The sequence below is a fragment of the Pezoporus occidentalis genome, unplaced genomic scaffold (assembly GCF_034315485.1).
Source record: "Pezoporus occidentalis ecotype Australia unplaced genomic scaffold, CSIRO_AGI_Poc_V1 ctg16, whole genome shotgun sequence".
Taxonomy (NCBI): Eukaryota; Metazoa; Chordata; class Aves; order Psittaciformes; family Psittacidae; genus Pezoporus; species Pezoporus occidentalis.
The window spans coordinates 4,255,706-4,277,070 of record NW_026913425.1 but is presented as its reverse complement, the minus strand read 5'-3'; the positions used below and the strand labels follow the sequence as shown (position 1 = coordinate 4,277,070).

Below are 21,365 nucleotides of genomic sequence, written 5' to 3'. Positions count from 1 at the left end.
TCAGGCATACAGTTCAGTTCTGATACCTGTTTGTAGTGCAGACCAAAAAACAGTGGGGTAAGAAATACCATGTGATCTGCTGTACAAGAAAAACCTTTACATAAGTAAATTTGGAAAAGTTAAAAAAAAAACCACAAAAACAAACCCAACCATGAGGTTGCATAAATGATATTTTGATCCCTGGCCCAATATCAAGATCCAGTGCTGCTATACAGGCTAGATAATAGACTGTGTTCAGTAGTGATCACGTAGTTCTGCTTTTGTACTGGGGACATTAGAAACACATATCAAAATTTAGATGCGGGGTCTGCCGTATGCCATTTTTCCCCAGAAACTGTTTTTGCAGTTTATTCTTAAACAACTAATAAATTGTATTTCAAAGTGATGCTCAAAATTAACTTATGTCATACTCTGTTCCATTATAGATATGTCCTACCTCCTTCTGTAGGAGAGACAAGGCTTTTGTAGTAGTATTTCCCTTAGAACTCTTCAAGCAGTGATTATTTTTTTTTTCTTTTTTCTTTTTTTCTTTTTATCATGTGTAGTTTACTTTTGCTGATATTCATCCCATCTTTAGGTACGTCAGTTGACAGAAACCATGGCTAATCTGAAGATTTCTTCTTTTGGATTGGCAGCTTCTGGTGAAGGTAGAGTTGAGACAACAGATATATTAGTCTGTGGGTGTTTACCTTTAATCTTGATACTTTTATTAAAGGAAAAGTAATATCTAAGATACCTATTTTTTTAAAGGAACTTAAGTTTTTGGAAGCTATTTGATCAAAATGAGTTCATCTACAAAGTAACTTTGAAATATAGTTGAAACACTGCGTAAGTAAAACATCTGAAGAAAACTTTGATGACAATTCTAGAATATTTGGCAAGAGACATAGTTAGCATTACTGTATTAATATACAGTGTCCTAACTAAACAAACTGTGCATTCTTTAAGTAAGGCAAATTTATGTTTCCTGTCTTTTCAGAGCTGTCCTCCTGTATTTAGAATGGCTTCTTTATCATACAGAAAGAGCTTTGCTCTTTTTCTGGCTTTTAATCAGACTTTTTTTGCATTGGAAATTCAAGTATTGTGTAGGGTGGAAAAAAGTAACTGAAGGTACTTGTGAAACAGAGCTAGCAAGTAAAAGCTTAGTCATCTGAGTGAAAGCTATTCAAAACTGTTTGAAAATGTTTTAGTAAAATACTGATTTTTTTTTTTAAAAGATTAATATTTCAAATTGATAGAGTCAGTGCTAAGATTCTAATATTCAACCCTCTAGTTGAGAGCGTTGAGTGCTCATGATTCCATTAAATCATCTACTGAACTAGCAAACGAAGAAGCAACAGACTACACATTCCTGAGAAGTTGTATTTGTACATACTTATCATAGAATAGTTAGGGTTGGAAAGGACCTTAAGATCATCTAGTTCCGACCCCCCTGTCATGGGCAGGGACATCTCATGCTAAACCATGTCACACAAGGCTTTGTCTAACCTGGCCTTGACGACTGCCAGGGATGGAGCATTTACAACTTCCCTGGGCGACCAGTGCCTTACCACCCTCACAGTAAAGAATTTCCTCCTTATATCCAATCTAAACTTCCCCTGTTTAAGTTTGAACCCGTTACCCCTTGTCCTATCACTACAGTCCCTAATGAAGAATCTCTCCCCAGCCCTCCTTGTGGGCCCCCTTCAGATACTGGAAGGTTGCTATGAGGTCTCCATGCAGCCTTCTGTTCTCCAGGCTGAACAGCCCCAACTTTCTCAGACTGTCTTCATATGGGAGGTGCTCCAGTCCTGTGATCATACTTGTATGTTTTACAGAAAAAAAATTGATTTATAAAACAATAAACAGTGCACTTAAAATTAAGGTAGTTATATATGCTAGTAACATATATGCTCATGGTATGTTCTAATTTGTAGGCATGCTGATGGATTGCATGAATGTGCATGTTGATCAGGCGTAATACAGAAAAATACGAAGTTTTGAAAGAATATCTTGCTCTGTCACAGTAAGGCAAAAAAGTATAGCTAAATGCTTAAAATACTTTAAATTTTTCATTAAAAACACTCGTGACTATGATCATTCATGCATGTTTCGTAAGATGGTCAGTCTGCATTTCAGAGGGTTGTTGTAATCAGTAGTTTGTGGCCTATTCTTTATAAAGCAAAACCATCAATTCCAGTCACATTAGCATGACTTGTAATTCTTACAAGATCAATCCTCATGGGATACATAAAAATCCTGATTTCACTTGCACCTTTGACTGTCTTTTTATCAGGGATGCCGAAATGCAAACTAACTCGACCCTGTAGTCAAGAAGTAGTTCATTACAGAGCAAATTCATCCCACCTTTCAATTTTACTCATGCTTCATGAGAGAAAAATCAGAGATCATGTGGTGATACCCAACAGATAAAAAGTTTCTCAAAGCTGAATCACACAGAGGTCATCTGTATCCAACATGTGACTGTTAGGCTAGGTCTACTGACTATTTAGATAAATTAGGCAAAGCAGCACACAAAGGAACGTGTATGTGCCTAATACAATGATGTATCAAGCATGGTTATAATGAGCACATAACTTGCATACTTTGTATGCTGTATCGTGAGAGTTCTGTATTGGAAACAGAGAAACTGGCTGCTCATGGCCTATATAGGTATGTTTTTCACCGGGTAAAAAAATGGCTGGATGGCAGAGCTCAAAGGGTGGTGGTAAATGGTGTCACATCTAGTGGTGTCCCTCAGGCCTTGGTGTTAGGGCCAGTGTTGTTTACTGTCTTCACTGATTATGTGGATGAGGGGACTGAATGAATCCTCAGTAAATATGCAGATGACACCAAGTTGGGTGGGAGTGTTGATCTGCTGAAGGACAGGAAGGCTCTGCAGAGGAATATGGACAGGCTGGATCTATGGGCTGTGGCCAGTGATACGAGATTCAACAAGACAAAGCGCTGGGTCCTGCACTTGGGTCACAACAACCCCATGCAATGCCCTGGGCTTGGGGAAGAGTGGCTGGAAAGCTGCTCATGGAAAAGGACCTGGGGGTGCTGATTGACGGTGCTGAATATGAACCAGCTTGGGCCCAGGCAGCCAAGAAGGCCAACATCCTGGCCTGTATCAGCAATAGTGTGTCCAGCAGGGCCAGGGCAGTGATCATCCCCCTGTACTGGGCACTGGTGAGGCAGCACCTCAAATCCTGTGTTCATTTCTGGGCCCCTCACTACAAGAGAGACATTGAGGTGCTGGAGCAAGTTCAAAGAAGGGCAACAAAGCTGGTGCAGGGTCTGGAGCACAAGTCTGATGAGGAGCAGCTGAGAGAACTGGGATTGTTTAGCCTGGAGAAGGCTCAGGGGTGACCTTATCACTCTACAGCTACCTGAAAGGAGGATGGAGTGACGTAGGCATCTGTCTCTTCTGCCAAGTAACAGGACAAGAGGTAATGACCTCAAGTTGAGCCAGGGGAGGTTTAGAATGGATATTAGGAGAAATTTCTTCACTGAAGGGTGCTCAGGCATTGGAACAGGCTGCCCATGGAAGCAGTGGAAACACTGTCCCTGGAAGTGTTCAAAAACCATGTAGATGAGGCCCTTAGTAGTTTAGTGGTGGATGCGGCAGTCCTAGGGTAAAGGTTGGACTTGATGATTTTAAAGGTCCTTCCCAATCTAGTTGTTTCCATGATTCTTTGAGTTTGGGATGAAGAATAAAATATCCTGGCAAAGAGAAATGAAGCGCATTGCTAATATTTGTTAGGTTATTCAGGATGGTATTTACTGAGTATTGTGTTTACTGCCAGTTGCTTGTTAAGTAATGGCTGTATGGAGGCAAGATATTAGGTGCTGTTTGCATAGTTGCATGTTACATATGTTCTGTGTAAGTACTTGTAATCATATATAATGCAAAAGGTTTTCTCCAGCACAAGTAAAGACCCCCTCAAATGCTTTAAGAATTTAGCATCCCCACTCAACATCCCCAAGCTTAATCTTTAGATGTTGTCAAGATGTGTATTTTAATAGAGATCTGTGAAATCATAGCATAGTTAGGGTTGGAAAGGACCTTAAGATCTAATTAATCTCCATGCCATGGGCAGGGACACCTCCCACTAAACCATGTCATCCATGGCTCTATCCAATCTGGCCTTGAACACCACCAGGGATGAAGCATTCACAGCTTCTCTGGGCAACCCATTCCAGTGCCTCACCACCCTCACAGTAAAGAATTTCTTCCTTACCTCCAATCTAATCTAATCCCCTATTTAAGTTTTAACCCATTACCTCTTGTCCTGTCACTGCAGTCCCTAATGAAGAGTCCTTCCCTGGCATCCCTATAGCCCCCTTTCAGGTACTGGAAGGCTTCTATGAGGTCTCCACGCAGACTTCTCTTCTCCAGGCTGAACAGCCCCAACTTTCTCAGCCTATCTTCATACGGGAGGTGCTCCAGTCCCCTGATTATCCTCGCGGCCCTCCTCCGGACTTGTTCCAACAGTTCCATGTCCTTTTTATGCTGAGGACACCAGAACTGTACACAATACTCCAAGTGAGGTCTCACGAGAGCAGAGTAGAGGGGCAGGATCACCTCCTTCGACCTGCTGGTCACGCTCCTTTTGATGCAGCCCAGGATACGGTTGGCTTTCTGGGCTGCAAGTGCACACTGCAGCCAGCTCATGTTCATTTTCTTATCAACCAGCACCCCCAGGTCCTTCTCTGCAGGGCTGCTCTGAATCTCTTCTCTGCCCAACCTGTAGCTGTGCCTGGGATTGCTCCAACCCAGGTGTAGGACCTTGCACTTGGCATGGTTAAACTTCATAAGGCTGGCATCAGCCCACCTCACAAGCATGTCGAGGTCCCTCTGGATGGCATTCCTTCCCTCCAGTGTATCAACCGAACCACACAGCTTGGTGTCATCGGCAAACTCGCTGAAGGTGCACTCAATCCCACTGTCCGTGTCACCAACAAAGATGTTGAACAAGACCGGTCCCAACACCGATCCCTGAGGGACACCACTCGTTACTGGTCTCCAGCTGGACATTGAGCCATTGACCGCAGCTCTTTGCGTGCGGCCACCGAGTGGTCCACCTGTCAAACTGATAGTGTGGTCAGAGCATTTGCCAGTGAAGACTGAGGCAAAGAAGTCACTGAGAACTTCAGCATTCTCCAAATCTAGGGTAGCCAGTTCTCCTGGTAGCTTCCAGAGAGGGCTCATGTTGTCCCTAGTCCGTCTTTTATTTGCAATGTACCTATAGAAACCCTTCCTGTTATCTTTAACATCCGTAACCAAGTTTAATTCTAACTGGGCCTTAGCTTTCCTAACCTGGTTCCTAGCTTCCTGGTCAACATCCCTGTATTCTTCCAGGCCGCCTGTCCTTGCTTCTACCTTTTATAAGCCTCTTTTTGCCCTCGAATTTTTCTCAGCAGCTCCTTTTCCATCCAAGGAGGTCTCCTCACCCTCCTGCTGCCCTTCCTTCTAGTTGGGACACAACACTCCTGAGCTTGTAGCAGGTGATCCTTGAATATCAGCTAAGAGTCTTGGGGCCCCCTGCCCTCTAGGGCTATATCCCATAGAACCTTACTAAGCAGGTTCCTGAAGAGGCCAAAGTCTGCTCTCTTGAAGTCCAGGGCAGTGAGCTTGCTGCACGCTCTTCTCACTGTCCTGAGGATCTTGAACTTGACCATCTCGTGATCGCTACAGCCAAGGCTGCGCTGGAGCATCACATTTCCAACCAGCCCCTCTGTGTTGGTCAAGCATGGCACCTCTCCTTGTCAGCTCCTCTATTACTTGCAGAAGGAAGTTGTCTTCCACACAATTGAGGAACCTCCTGGATTGCTTGTGCCAGACCGCACCGTCCCTCCAACAGATGTCAGGGTGGTTGAAGTCCCCCATGAGGACAAGGGCCTGTGAGCGTGAGGGTGTTCCTGCCTGTCTATGGAGTGCTTCATCCACAGAGTCCTCTTGATCAGGCGGTCATAACAGCATAACATCATAAAATCATAACATGATTAAAATCCATATTCTTTAGGAATGCAATTTTTAAATCCTCAATTTTGTACAGGGATTTTTAAATGTGAAGATTACATTTTTATCGGTATTTACCAGAGCTACTTAGTTTATTTGCTTTCTTACCAGTTGATTGTAGCAATAGCGGAAGAAATAAACTGCTGAGAACTGGTTTAATGGTCATATTGGCAGAATGTATGTACAGAATGCTTCGTCTGTCTATAAAGGGTTTTTTTAATTCCTGTTTTCAACCTGGAAGAGAGAGTGTACCCTTTAGTAACCAGGTTTTGAAACAGCAACTTTTTATTTTGTAATGTAGAATATCTGAAGTGATACCAAAAATTAGTATCACTGGATTCTCTGTGGGGAAAGACTGAATGGGTGGAGTATTATACTTGGGCATCAGTGCATCACAGTCATCTCTTGCTCTGCCTCAGTTGTGATTTGAGTAGACCATTTAGTTTCTCTGTTTTCAGAGCACATGAGTAAAACTTCGATAGGTCACAATATTATGGGAAAAAATATATTTAGATTTGCAGAGCATGTTGGTGTATTGGATATCGGTCTAATATATATACCAAACATATAGACAAGGATAAATACACTGGAAAAGGTCATTCATAAAAGTGAAAATCAGATTTGCCAAAAAGATTACTGTTGGCAAGATTACTGTATCTTTTATTTGAAATAAACATTATTGGGCAGTGACCTTGTGATCCTTTTCCTTCCTTGTTTTGAAACTTCAGAGGGCTCCAGGAGGACAGCTAGTACATTGTGGAGAAACCGTAACCACATCAACAATCCTTAAGTTAAAGCATGAAGTCTTTTAAAATGTGCCGGGTTTTCCTGACAATCTGCTGTCTTAACTGAAAGTATTTCAAAAGTATACTGTAAAGGCCTATCCAACAGCTCAGCTGGTGTGCTCAAAGGGATTTGTGTGTTTGTCTTACACCCATGCCACTGAAGAGATTTTACAATTCTGAAAATTGAAAGTGCTTTTATTTCCATGATGTTAACATTCACATTAATGCATGTATCTTGAAATGTCAAATGCTCTGTATGAGAACTCACTGAAAAAAGCGACATTTTTGTTGGTTTTTTTAACTGATGTGCTGCAGCATTTGGTACAGTTCAGGGCAACTGAATGCGTTCATTTTGAATTTAAGATGGTAAATAACTGAAAATACGAGGGTTTTTAATTTATCCTTTCAAGCCAAGCCATTTGTGTTCATTTTTCTTTTCCTTTTCTCTTTTTTTCTTTTTTTTTTCCCTGAGATGATCATCAGGGTTAATAGATTGATTTTCAAGGTAAAAATTACTCTCACAAAATTAGTATGACATTTTGACGTTTTATATTTCTCACTTTAAAAAATGTTGATGTTCTTTTTTCTGCCAATGCAATGAAGTGGTAAAGATCTTATCTGTTATTCAGTGGAGAAATTTGTTGCAGTACAAAATGGATTCTCAGTAGAACTGTTTCACGTAGCATAAATTAAGCTTCAGTATCTTGATGAAAGGCTTTTTTAAAGTTGAAATTCTGAAAGGAGGAAGAACAGGTGATTAGGTAAGCATGGGTGGGCATTCCAGATATTCTGGGCCACTGTGGGAAAAATGTGAGAAGAAGACAAAAGGAGGAAGATACGATGAAGATCAGTTAAAGAACTTTTAAACAAGTTGCAACAGTTGAGTGAGAGAGGGACAGAAGTAAGTGTCATAAAGTCAAAATGGAAAAATATTCAAGATGCTGTTGTACCAGTTTGAAAGTGAGGACGAGGATCTTGAGTTTTGTGTGAGAAAAGAGGAGACAGTAAGTGAAGTTTAGAAGAAGAGTGCAGTCTCCCAGATAGAAGATGGTCTCTCTCGATCATGCCTAACAGGACATGAAAATATTTCTACTGAAATGCTCTGTTGACTGCATATGCAAAGCTTCCTGGAAATCTGTTTCTTAATAGTTATAAAAATAATTCTTCCTAGTGAAGAATTTACTTCCAGGCTGATAGCAGACTTCAGAATAACTCGATCTGTTATTCTGTAACTCCCCTCCAGGATTTGGACACAGAAGAGCAGAAATCATCTAGCAGTCTGAATTGCTTTTCCACTACTGAGCAGCTAAGTTCTACTGAAGAAGAAGAGTCTCCAGGCATAAGAAAGAAGACTAAAATGGACACAGAACCACAAAACAGTCTAACAGCCAAAGAATCGATTTCTACAGACAATATAAATTCACATTCTTGCAAAAGTACACCAGATGCTGCAGCACATACAGATGACAGTAGAACAGCAGACACAGAGAGTGAGCCAGAAGAAGGTGAAATTACAGATTCTGAGCGCGAAGCGTACAGCAGTGAGGATGAAGTAACAAGTGAAGAAACTGCTTATTCAGAAGACTCAGAAAATGAAGGTGAATTATTATGGCTTTTATGTATGATAATTACAGTATTTTTGCAGGAGTCCATTAAGAACTAACTACAAGAAAACAGTTTGTATAATTAAAAAAAAAGATACATAAAAGCAGGTGTCTTAAGATACTTTGAATTAAGAAGTTATATATATGTTACTAGCATTTGTTTCTTTCTTTTTACTTGCACAGAAGTAAGTAGTGGTGTATTTGTAAAAGCTTTTTAGGGGTATAGCGTCCTGTGCTTGTGTAGAAACCTCACTGGTGGTATAAGATTTGCTTAGATTAGCAGAGGGACAGGAGAAGAGAAAGTCTGTTGTAAAATAGAGGTTCTAGTACAGAACTCACAGTAATTTCGTATATTAACTCCAACAAATGTATAACATTTTGGATACTGTACATAAACAGTTATGTATCATTCAATGTGAGTGAGCTGTGGTGAAAAGGATGTGCATGGAGTACTCGGTACTAGTTGAAATCCCAGTTTGTCTGTATTCCAGTGGCAACTTACACAAAATGAGTATAGAGTGGAAGCCTGTATACAGTTTTGTACCAGAGTTGTCTAGAATTGAACTGTCTTTTGAAAAAGAAAACAAAAACAACAAAACCCACCAAACAAACAAAAAAAATCAAACCAAACCCCAAAACCCTGTGAAAACTGTAATGCAGCCAATTGTAACTATGTATATGCAAAGGATACAGGTAAGCAAATGCGCAGAGCAAAATACAACCTCTAGAAGTCTGTACTGCAGCCTGTCCCCTCCTCACAGTTAAATAGTCAGTTTGCCTCTTCTGTTTTCATTACTTTACTTACTCAACTACTTAGATTCTAAGTGATTAATGCCATTCAAAATGTGCTTGCTGTCATCAGGCTTTCAGATTTCCTGCCCTTACTGTTTTCTAATAAATTCTGCAATAATGCTAGAGTAATAAAAGCTGGAGACAGTTTCTCACCTCTTTGTACCTTATGAGCTAGTGTCTTCCCATCTTACCATGTCTGTTCCTAACTGAGATCACTGGAGACTGTTTTTGCAGATGTACTTCCCAAGAACAGAATTTATAGAACTGTTGGAATATAATTACTTAACTGGGGCAAAAAAGCATAGGTATCTTTAGGCTCATCTATTATTTTTTACTTTTTATATTGGTGCATAGTTCTAATAAGAGTAAAAACTAGTAAAAATACATTTGACATCTAAATTATCAAATACAGAGTTCTGTATGCATTTGGTTTGAGATGTGGTGAACAAATAGGTGCTGCCTTTTCTCAAACTAAAATTGTATTCTCATCTGTTATCGCTAATGATCCATAAACTTACAGTATGAAATTTTATTAATGTATTTATATTTTATTGTTTTCACTAAATGGTTGTGCACATGTAAATAACCAGAATTAGGAGAACCTTTTTAATACTTCAGTATGCAGTCAGAAAGCCTTTGAAGCAGTAGTCTCGTCAAAGTTTTCTCAGATGTGCTTATACATTTCTTTTTCTGAAAGTTGCATAGGATTCAGCCAGATCATTGCTGCATGTTTATCAGTTGTTTGAAAGCTATGGGCTATAGGGATAAAACTGTAATTTGTCGATAGTAATAGTATTGGGTTTTTTATGTAATTACAGATGAAGAAAAGATCTGGCCTCCTTGTATCAGAGTGATTGTAATAAGATCACCAGTTCTGCAGACTGGATCACTTTATATTATCACAGCTGTGAAGCCTGCTACAATTGGAAGGTAAAATTGAGTGGGATTTGTTTTATATATATATCTGAAATTGTACCTCACTTTGAAAGCTTGGAAGCCGGTCAGGATTGCTTGTCCCTGCTCTTCATGCTTGTCCTCCTAGCGTGCAGAAGTTGTGAGGTACTCTGGAGTTAGGTTAGCCCACATTTAGGTCATGTCACTTAACATCATTCCGGCTGTGATAGTAGCTTATACAGTTAATTTTAGCTCAGCAGTCAGTGATTGTTAGTGATAACTTGATCTCGTGTCTGAGCCCTAATGCCAGCATAACTGCACGTCATTCTTTGAAAACTCTTGTTTTCTAGAAAGTAAGTAGCTTTTTTTCAGGACCACTAATAACTTTTTCAGAAATGGAAGAACATACTTTAGAAATTCAGGAGCATGAGGAAACATATTCTAGAGTTCCTCAACACACTCAAATTCCAGTAGGGTTGGTTCATCATTTTTAAATAGTAAAACGGGGTTTGTGCTAGCTGGTATGTATTTTCTAAGTCCTACTATTAAAAAAAAAAGTTTGTTCATTGTGGGTGAGGAATTTAGTGATGAATCAATGCTTTTTTCCATGTTTATTGAAAACCTCACTCCTCCTTTTCAACTGTTCTTATCTAACGCTGAAGTGTTTTGATTCATTCTTACATCTTGAGTATTCTAGGTACATTTATGTGAAGATTAACAAATGATAATTCTTGTATTTTGCATGTAGGTCCTTTGCTAGCTGCGTTGCTTCTTCATCCTTAGTATAAGGAACTAATACACAAATTCTTGCTCCTACTGCAGTATCTTTGATTAAAAAAAAAATTATACAGGTTACTCCTTCATTGCTTGTATTACCTGCTTAACACTTCCAAGAAGTCAACTTCTGCATTGAGTATTGAATACCAATGCCAGGATTCACTGAAAAGACTAAAAAATGCAGGCTTCAGACTATTATTTACAGGCATTGTATGAGTATAAACGTTCAGATAGAAATGACAGATTTACAGATAAAAATTTAACGGTACAGCTTGATCATATGTTTATTGTCTACTGTGTATAGTTTATAGATGGAAGAAGGGACCTGAAGCAAGTACTCACATGGTCTGTATAGCAACACAGTGGTTTATATCTGTAAAGCTCCCCAATAGCTCAGAATGAAAACATAGTATTAAAGTTCTAGTGAAATGCACGTATTTATAATTTGTTGTGATTTATATATCAACTTGGCTTTTCAGAGAAAAAGATGTTGGACACACACTTGAGATTCCTGAAGTTGGAGTCAGTAAGGTAACTCGTTTTTGTCTTCTGAAAGATAGATCATCATATGAATGAAGCTTTATATTTTATGTTTTTACATTCTTCAAAACCTTACATTAATTTTCTTAAGAACTTTGAGAATAAGATATTTGAAGTTAGAAAAAGGAAAACATACACTATTTTCCTGAATGGGAATTTAACGTGAACAGCAGTGCAATTTTAAAGCACAGAAAAGCTAATTTTTTTTTTTATTGGACTTTTACTAGTCCACAGTGTAATTAATGCACAGTAAAAAAAAATTCTGAATCTTGCATTTATTAGTTGTTGAACTGGAAGAAACCTTACTGTTCTGTTAATTACTAATGGTATGTAGAATATTGATGTACTTAGTTAGAACTTTGCCATAAAGTAGTCAAATCCTTGCAGTTGAGGTAGACTAACAGATTTTATGTTTCTTAAAGGCAACTGTATAATAACATCATTTCTTTCAGGAACAGGTTTTAATGGAAAACTTTTTGTCTGGCTAAGAAGCATTAAAAATAAATTAATGGCTCTTGCAGACCAAGAATACAGCCCTCTTAATAAAAGAAAATCTAGATTGACAAACACATGTCATCCAAACAAAAAAAAAAATGTCTGCAGATGCAATATCTGAAATACACTTTACTGTTTCACTATGTCTATTTCAGATGATAGTTCTGATTAATCAGCCATGTGTCATATTTCATACTGTATAATTTCCAGAACAAATCTTTTCCTGCTAATAATGACTTTTTTTCAGGCACGTATTTGAAATTGGGTGCATGAAGAATCCAAGTCTTTTATTTTTCTGTGATGCAGCCATTTTAATACCTGCCTGTTTATATGAGAAGTTACTTCATTTTGCAGATAAGGACTCAAAGGCAGGAAAATAAATTACAGATCTGTAGAACCAAAAAGTTGGCTACTAGTTTGTTTACCTTGCTATTCATAGTTAATAGCTGTGTACCACTTGTCATTTTCTTGAGTGTAAAGTGAGATTAAAAAAAAAAACACTGCACCCAGTAGATAGAGCATCTTCAGAAGTTTGTGTTCATCCTAATCAATAAAACAGAGCTAGGAATTAAATTATTTATTGAATGAGCTAGTCATTCTCCACTGTTATGGGAGTATTCCTCTTGTAAATGCTAGCCAATCTACAAAATGCTACTTTGATTTCTTTTTTTATTAATTTTTTTTTATTATTAACGGAATGTAGAAATTCCATTATTGCTCAAAGATAAGAAGAGATTTGGTTTTAAATGAACATTTTCTTCCCAGATTGATTCTTAGTTTTTTTCTCAACTGTAACAAAAGGGAACTTTGCTTGTCAAATCTGAAGCAGTCACAGGTTTTTTTAGACTTCTGGTTTTTACTGAGATCCTTAAAAGGCTGCAGAAATTGATGTTTAGTTTGCTCAGCGGCCATTTCTGGAGGTAGAGTATGTCCTTGAGTTTGGAGTTGTGTTTTGCCTGTTCAGTGTCTATGTAAAATTGCAACAACAAACAAAAAAAAATAGGTTGTTAGTCTCAGTATCCAAAAGGATATAAAAGAAACAGCAAATGATTGTTAGTAGCTGTGTTCTGGATTATTAAGCATACCAGAGCCACTCATTTAAAATGTATTCTGAAATCTTACTTTAAAATAGCATATACATTGCTAAGTATTTCTTTAGTAAGAACACTTCACTTAGGCTTCTATTTATCAGTTCCATGCAGAAGTGTATTTTGACCACGATTTGCAAAATTACGTTCTTGTGGATCAAGGCAGTCAGAATGGAACAGTTGTTAATGGAAATCACATTCTTCAGGTGAGTACCTGTTGTTTATAATGCGACATTGAAGAAAACTTTAGTCATATGGGCTTCTTAAACACATTATGGCAAATGACTAACAACATCATTGTAGGTTCTTTCAGACATTTGTCTTTTCATTGTTTCCCTTCTCATTTTAGGGCTACTTAAAATATTTTATGTTTTCTTTATATTAAGTTGCAATGGTTGCAGTTGCTAGTGTGAAATACCCACTGCAGTTGAACACTTATCTGTATTTGTCAGACTAAGTTGAATTAATAAATTATGAGAAGTATTCATGAAATAGAATACCTTTAGAATAGAAGTACCCTTCATTAGTAACTAATTAACATGGGTTTCAAAACTTTCTTTTGCTGTAGCCTAAAACAAAATGTGATCCCTACATCTTGGAGCATGGAGATGAAGTGAAGATTGGTGAAACTGTGCTTTCTTTTCACATACATCCTGGCAGTGATACTTGTGATGGATGTGAACCAGGACAAGTCAGAGCACATCTTCGCCTTGACAGAAAAAAGGAATCTTCTGGTTAGTCATGTTATTGAGGATATGTTTGTTGGGTTGGTCTTTTTTTTTTTTCATTTTGGCTCTTTATTTTTATGGCTGTTTATTTTATAAACATAATAACTACTTCAGTTTTCTTAGTTTTTTTCTGACCTAGGAATAGTGCACAATACATGTGTCGTGGTTTAAGTCCAGTCAGTAACACAGAACCACGTAGTCGCTCTCTCACTACCCCCCTTCCTCCCCACCCCACTCCTGGAGGGATGGGGAGGAAAATCCAAAGAATGTAACTCCCACGGGTTGAGATAAGAACAGTCCAGTAACTAAGGTATAACACAAACCACTGCTGCTACCACCTATAATAATAATGATAAGGGAAGTAACAAGGGAAGAGAATACAACCACTCACCACCCGCCAACCGATATCCAGCCTGACGGATCAGTGAGCTAGCCCTTCCAGGTAACTGCCTCCAGTTTAAATACTGGGCATGACGTGCTGTGGTATGGAATACCCCTTTGGTTAGTTTGGGTCAGGTGTCCTGTCTCTGCTTCCTCCTGGCTTCTCCTCCTCCCTGGCAGGCCATGAGACTCAGAAAGCCCTGGTCAGACCAAACATTTCTAAGCAGCAGCTAAAAACATCTGCGTTATCAGCGCTGTTCCAAGGCTGAAAGTCAAAAACACTGCACTGCACCAGCTACTAAGAAGGAGAAAAATGACTGCTACTGCTGAACCCAAGACAACATGCTGATGTATTTTTTTCTTGGTCTGTGTGTCCATGTGTAGTAATACTAGAATAAAAACTCTCACAGTTGTCTTAAGTTTCAAAATATTGTTACATTATTAATTAGAAAATCAATCCTGTGTTCTTCCTTTTAGTTTGCCCAGCACTTAGCAAAGAAGAGAGAGAGTTAGTCAGAAGAAAAGCATTAAAAAAAATACGGGAAAAATATGGTTTACAGGTGAGTTTAAAATAGAAGTTGATTAAGGGTTTGATGTCTACATCTATTTTGTGATTCCTATGTTAAGCCATAGAATTCAGTGAATAAGGAGAACTCTAAAATTCATTCAGACTTGGGCCTGGTGATGATGGCAATAACGTCACACACATACCTTACAAAGTATGGCTGTAAGGTAAGAAACCACTAAATGAGAACTGTGTGGGTTTTTTTGTTATAAGATGGACCTGGTAGTTTAACTCAAGTTTGTCTTTTGCACACTAAATAATAATTATTTACAAACCTTTACAGAGAGAAATGATAGTAAGAGGTGATGAAAGTTCTGTTAAAAGTTTAGGAAAAGAAGATTCATTCTACTGTGTGCAAGAGTCTTCATCCTTTTGAGCTTAAGATTTTTATTTTTTTTTAAAGTAATTTCAACTTTTATTTCTGCAAATTAAGTTTGCACTAAATTGCAGTGCTATTTTTTATTTGGAAAGGAAAAATAATGAGCAACTGAAAAACTGATGGAAGGAAGAGGGAAATTTTTTAAGTTTTTATTTTAAGTCTGCTTTGCTATAGAAGAAAGCCAGCATGAATTTACAGGCAATATAGTATGTAAGTATTCTAGTTACTTCTGTTTTGGAGATTATTTTCATGGGGTTACAGCTAGCACTTGTCCTAAGTATTTGTGTAGAAATCAGAATGACATCAATTCTCTCAAATTCTTGAGGTACCAAAATAATACCAGTATGGCATCTATACACACGCTTAGTTCTGTCACCTATTCTGAAGAAATTAATTGCCAAGGAACAGGCGAATGTTTAAACAGAAAGCATGTCTGTATAGTTTTTTGCTTAAAATGGAGAGATTGGTTCTTCGTACCAAGTGAAGATTCAGGAGAACCTATTAATTTATTTACAGCCTCTGAAATTAATGAATTTGGCAAAATAAAATTGTTATGTGATGATGGCAATAACATCACACACACACCTTACAAAGTATGGCTGTAAGGTAAGAAACCACTAAATGAGAATTATGGAGAATTATGTTCTAAGATGTAGAATTAATGAAATAGACTGAAAATGCCTTACTTTTGGCAGCAGCAAAGTTATCAAAAATAAAGAATGTAAAGTCCACTTTATTTCTCCTGATGGTATTTAACCTGCTTATAAAGAACACAGAGTATGAAGACAATAAAGCACTGAAGAATCCAAAGTACAAAGACAGAGCGGGAAAACGCAGAGAGACCATTGGAAGTGAAGGAACCTTCCAGAGAGATGATAGTCCAGCATCTGTTCATATGTAAGTTTGATGGGGGGATGGGGAGACTGGTGTGAGTGGAAGGGAGGCATCTTCCATGTCTTCAGTGAATCTTAAAAAATTACGATAAAGAAGTACTAATTTGTTACTAGGATACAGTTTGTTAAGTATTCATTACCTATATATAATGTGTTAAGAGATATAGAAAATAGTAAACTATTCTCAGTTAGTAGTTCATATGCTCTTTCTCACCTTCCGTACAGAATTGTTTGGCTGTAAGAACGGTTAGATCACTTCCTTACCAACTCAAAACAGAAAGAACTCTCCAGCTGCACTACTAACACCTTCAATATTATCTTTTTCAAGTGCCTCAGCTTCTATTTTTCTTATCCAGTCCCACTAATGGTACACATGCAGATTTTTCACCTGCAGTTTCTTTCACTGTCAATACCCAGCTTTTCTTAGGACGTAATGACACTTGCTTTAGTCTTCCTCTTTGATCATTCCTTTCTGTAGTTGTAGTGATGTTTTCTTAAAAAAAAAAATGAACTTGTAGGCTAGTAAAAGGAAGTATGAGACAATGAAATATGTGTTAGGATGATTTGGTGGTGAGGCAGCGATACTGTCTTTTACTTAGTGCAGTCAGTTCCCACCCAGAAGTTAATTCCAGAAATAATTAAGTAGTTCAGAAGGACTTTTATGTTGGTATTGACCAGAGGCTTGAAATAACTTTGGTAATACTCATGAAAGAACTTGCAAAATGTAGCACGAGTGTATCCTGCATAGCTCTTTGTGGAAGTAGGAACAGTATCATAGTTGAGTCCTGGTTTCTAGAGCATGAACATTTTTTGGTATTTGGGTAGAGAGCATACTGTTTGTATTAACTCTTGCTTATCAGTTATCTTAAACTTTCTTCAAAGTGAAATCAGCAACAGCAATAAAGGACATAAAATGTTGGAGAAGATGGGATGGAAGAAGGGGGAAGGCCTGGGCAAGGATGGTGGTGGTATCAAGGATCCGGTAGGTCTATCTGGATTTTACTTGGAGCAAAAAGGAATAGAAATGTAATTGCAGTGGAAAATGTGCAATTGTAAGCCACTATTCACTTAAAACATTTTAAATTCCTGGTTAGGAAGGAATAATTAGTAGGGCTAATCTCAAATCACTTAATGAAGTATTTTGAAATTTTTCAGTGATTCTGTTCCTTAAGTAGAAAATGCCAGTAATACCAGTGTTTGGTAGGGAACAGGGGAGTACAGGCAGCTTCTAGCAATTAAAAAATCTCATAACTGAATATAAAGTCTGGAGGAAGATTGAAGTAATTTTAAGTGATAAGAATTCAAGATGGACTTGGTGGAATTCTTCACTTTCTCTGAGGCTGATGTGGCACAAAATCAAGCTAGGTGAATGGACCATGAGGAAGAAACAACTGGCTAAAGTCACTGCAGCCATCAAGTTCTGGGCCTCTGCGGCAGCCCCATTTTTGTTCACCAGGGATGTGCTGTCTTTTGGCACTAGGGCTGCTCAGAGCCACGCTGTACCTTTTGTTGGCAGACTACCCAGCACAGGGATTATACACTATTGACTCAGTGAGGAATACTTCACAGTTAGTGGCAGGTTACATCATTCAGCACTCCAGCTCATAGTTCCGGAACTGATGATTTGACACATCTTTTTAATAGTACTTTAGATGTCTGCATATGATCTAGGTATATTCTTCACTATGAGGGTGTGCCAGTGAGGCACTGGCACAGGTTGCCCAGAAAAGTTGTGGATGCTGTATCGCCAGCAGTGTTCAAGGCCAGGTCTGATGGAGCTTTGAGCAACCTGGTCTAGTGGAAGGCGTCCCTGCCTGTGGAGGGGGTTCCAAGTAGATGAGCTTTAAAGTCCCTTCCAACCAAAACTGTTCTATGATTCTACATTATTAGAGGCTTAAAGAAAAGCGCTTGGGGATGGGGGTTGGAATTAGTATTGTAAAACATGATTAAAAAGTATTTAGAATACCTAACTTGCAGTTACCGTATTTAATGTATTTGACAGATTCACCTTCAGTTACGTAAGATGCATGCAGGTTTGGGTACCAGTAGACCAGCCTCAGCTGATGATGTTCAGATCGTCCAGAGCAAGAATAAAAAGAACTGGGATAAAGCAAGAGAAAGGTTTGCTGAAAACTTCCAAGAACCAAAATCACAAAAAGATACACCTAAGATTATACCTTGGGTTAGAGGGACTGTAGAGTGAAGTCCCACATCAGGGTAATTCCTGTGTGTAAATAGCTGGGAGAGAATTTATTTTTATTCTTTGTTTCTTTTGCTAAAGCAGAAGTTTGGCAATATGTAAAATACAGTTGTGGAAAAAAATATACAAGACTAACTCTTATTAATTGGTTTTCTGTTGTTTTCATGCTTTTATAAAAACATTTTTAAGAAAAAATGAATGGAATTTAGGGGCATATTCAAATGAAGTACTTGAAAGTGATTATCATCATGAGCAGGATATTTCCTCAGTTAACACTTTCTTCATGGAAAGTCAATACATCTGTTAAATTAAAATATTATATACCTTTAACATTTGAACAGTAGTTAAAAAGAAATAAGAAAACAACAAAAAAAATAATTCCCCAGGGCCCTACTAACAGAGAATTATAGCCCTTTTCCTTTCCTCTATTTTGTGCTTATTCACGATTGCCATGAAATCCTCAACAAAAGAGATACACCACTCTTAAATTCATACACTTTAGTACTAGTTACATGTCTCAGCTAAAGAGGGGGAAAAAAACTTGTTTTTTAAACAATTCATCCATACTGTTCAAAAATAAATACTCCAGAAATAAACTACCAGGTAGCATTAGTGAAGAAAATATTTTTCAAGAGACTGTAGTCAGATTTTCTTCTATGAAGAACTTCCTTGAGATTTGTTTAGTAAATCTCATGCCTTTAAAACAGGAGGTATGTTTAGAATACAGCAATATTTTGTGGGTGTGTGTATTATTTATTAACTTCTTGTTCCGATACATCCATTGCTGGCAATGGAGTTTATACCAGAAAAATAAACCAACCAACAGATTTTTGATGGGGAAAGTTTGCCAAACTGAAGCTAAGAGCTTGGTATTTATTGAATGTTCCTAATCATAATAAATCACTGTTGATTTAAGCACTGTGCTTCTTGCTAGGAGTGCTCTTCTAAAATGAGAAAAACCTAATCCCAATTTAGTCAAGTTAAAGTTCTAGTACTTGTCCAAGTACTGGAAATCTAATAGTCTCAGCATCATACTGGAACATACATGCAACTGTAAAGCACTGTTGAATAAAACCAGGACAAGTTGCTATTTATCTTGATGTATGTTTAGACACATACAGTATAAAGCCAAATATTTGATACATTATTTAAATCATTAAAGCACACGTTTAACAACCTGAAGCATGCTTTTAGCAGTAGACAGCTGAAGATACAGTTACAAGCACTGGATGCCTGCAGCAGTATTACTTAATTTAAATCAGTTCACTGCTTGCCTTTGTACACAGTTGGGATTTTTTTTAGTGACAGGTATGAATTTTTGGCTCACTTTGCTGTTGCATTCCTTTATATTGACAGCTTCATGTTTTCAGAGGTAATCCATTTATTTCTAGATGAAAATAAGTTTTTTGCCCCATCCACCACTTTTTTTTAAGTTGACCTCTGTGGTCTTCAGAGTAGATCAGAGAACAAATCTTGGTTTCAAGGGAGAGCAGGACAGACATCCTGAACATACATTAGTAGGAACCTAAGCTTTCCCTCAGTTATTCAAATAACAGTTCTAAGAAAGTCCATCATTCTTTTATTGTTGCCCTGCAAAGAAGAAACTCAACAGGATGTAACCGAGTTTACATTTCACAAAGCTTTTGAAATAAGACATCATTTGCCTTCTGTGAGAGGCATGGTCTCGTGCAGTCAAGCACTGATTGCTTTCAGTACTGTGGCTTCCTCACAGTACCACTTCAAGTACAGTGCCACTTCAAGGGTTGATCCTTAGTCTCAGTTTACCATTGGTGTGACATATCCAATTATCTCTTGCAGCTGCCTAGGAAAGTGGAAAAAGTGGTGCAATTAATACACACAGCATTGTTAACAACTGAATATACTGCCTAATTCTCATCTAGCACCTGTGTACCTTTATTGAGTAGGAAGACTTCACTTGAGTTAAATAGAGCTTTTCATCCCCTGCCTTAGTGACCTCTTAAAATGTTTTAAGTAAGTTAGGTAAAAGCCACCAGTGGTGTGCAAGCCTTATGTGCAAATGCAGTACTGCCTTCCCTCATGTCAGGAGGGGAACATGAGTTGCCATTGCACTATTATAATGTTGGAGGCTATAACCAGTAAAGTACAGTATGAAGTCTTAACTGTCTTACCTTCTCAGTCCTCCAGCCATCCTGTTGTCTTTTCCAATTTATGATACTTGATCACTTAAGACAAAGTTGCTTTTCTATACATCCAAAGTTGTTTTAGTAATTGATTGTGTGTATATAAATACTGCTAGGGAATACATATAATCTCAAGCTGTTAAAAATAACGTTACATTCATCAGTTTACACAAACAATTTATTTTCTGTAGTCCCAATAGTGAATGTTGCAAAGCACTGACATTGCTGAGATTTAAACTAAACTAAAAAGAGTAGGTACGTTCGTATCTTCAGTGCTTACTAACCCAGCTGGCAAGTAAAAACAGCGCATTCAACACTGTGTGAAAACCATAGGACTAAATACCTCGTGGCTCTGAACCATTGTTACATATATGCCATATTTTTACAAAACATACAACAGATGAGTTTCTGTTCTAGCAAGTACACTTCCTTTCCTGCTGCAAGTGGCTGTATGAAGTGTACCTGACTGGGCCTTTCTGCCAGTACATAACAAACTCGAAACAGCCGGAAGAGATGTCAAAAATGGCATCTGGGTATGATCCAGATGAACTGTACTTACCAGCGGGCTTTGTTCTATATGGAGTTTATGCAAGTACTGCGTATCTTTGTGACCACTAAATGTGGCATTTTTATGTCACCCAGTTACTGCCTTCTACATGTTTCAGCTGCATCTTAGTTTAATGTGACAATGCCACTGTTGATGAACATACCTGCATACCAGTTTCCGTGGCCCAGCCAGCACTTGGTGCAGCCCTGCAGTGCAGCAGGGCACCATCTGCTCTCGTCCATTTGTGCCGAATGGTCTCGGTGTTACTGCAGTGCTACAGTAAACAGGGCACACGCGGCCTCGCCTGCTGCTTCTCAGCCGCCTTGGTTAAGACAAGGCAAAAAACGAGGTTACGGCCTGGCCTCCCGGCCGCCGCGACTCTTCCAGCGCTCACCCGCGGCTCTGCCGGAAACGCCGGGCAAAGGCCCGGGCCCAGCAGCACCTCCCGCCGCTTCCCCCACTCCCCGAGCCGGCCGCCCGCCTCAGCACCCGGCTGGGAGCCCGGAGAGCCGCTCGGCCGTGACACCCGCC

The 21,365-nt window shown here is 38.5% G+C and overlaps 1 protein-coding gene, 2 long non-coding RNA genes and 1 other non-coding gene across 5 annotated transcripts in view; 1 reads left to right on the top strand and 3 right to left on the bottom strand.

Moving 5' to 3' along the window:
• Positions 1-19,040, top strand: part of AGGF1 (angiogenic factor with G-patch and FHA domains 1) — a 26,064-nt gene extending 7,024 nt beyond the window's left edge. The window contains exons 6-14 of the mRNA XM_062612420.1: positions 8,033-8,387; positions 10,004-10,115; positions 11,336-11,387; positions 13,084-13,185; positions 13,548-13,713; positions 14,566-14,648; positions 15,802-15,929; positions 16,808-16,907; positions 17,928-19,040. Coding sequence (XP_062468404.1) covers positions 8,033-8,387; positions 10,004-10,115; positions 11,336-11,387; positions 13,084-13,185; positions 13,548-13,713; positions 14,566-14,648; positions 15,802-15,929; positions 16,808-16,907; positions 17,928-18,128 — 1,299 coding nt within the window. The 3' untranslated portion in view covers positions 18,129-19,040. The remainder of the gene's footprint in view (positions 1-8,032; positions 8,388-10,003; positions 10,116-11,335; positions 11,388-13,083; positions 13,186-13,547; positions 13,714-14,565; positions 14,649-15,801; positions 15,930-16,807; positions 16,908-17,927) is intronic.
• Positions 1-21,365, bottom strand: part of LOC134160439 (uncharacterized) — a 456,110-nt gene that overhangs the window by 427,899 nt on the left and 6,846 nt on the right. The gene's annotated exons all lie outside the window — the stretch shown is intronic.
• On the bottom strand, positions 15,746-21,365 carry LOC134160435 (uncharacterized). Of its 2 annotated transcripts, none has more exons than XR_009963542.1 (3): positions 20,998-21,365; positions 17,892-18,025; positions 15,746-16,913 (listed from the first exon to the last, which is right to left on the bottom strand). It is a non-coding gene; the product is annotated as an uncharacterized LOC134160435 (long non-coding RNA). The 2 variants fall into 2 exon arrangements; XR_009963543.1 differs by lacking the exon at positions 20,998-21,365 and adding an exon at positions 20,276-20,645.
• Positions 20,161-20,290, bottom strand: LOC134160494 (small nucleolar RNA SNORA47). The gene has a single exon (XR_009963563.1). It is a non-coding gene; the product is annotated as a small nucleolar RNA SNORA47 (small nucleolar RNA).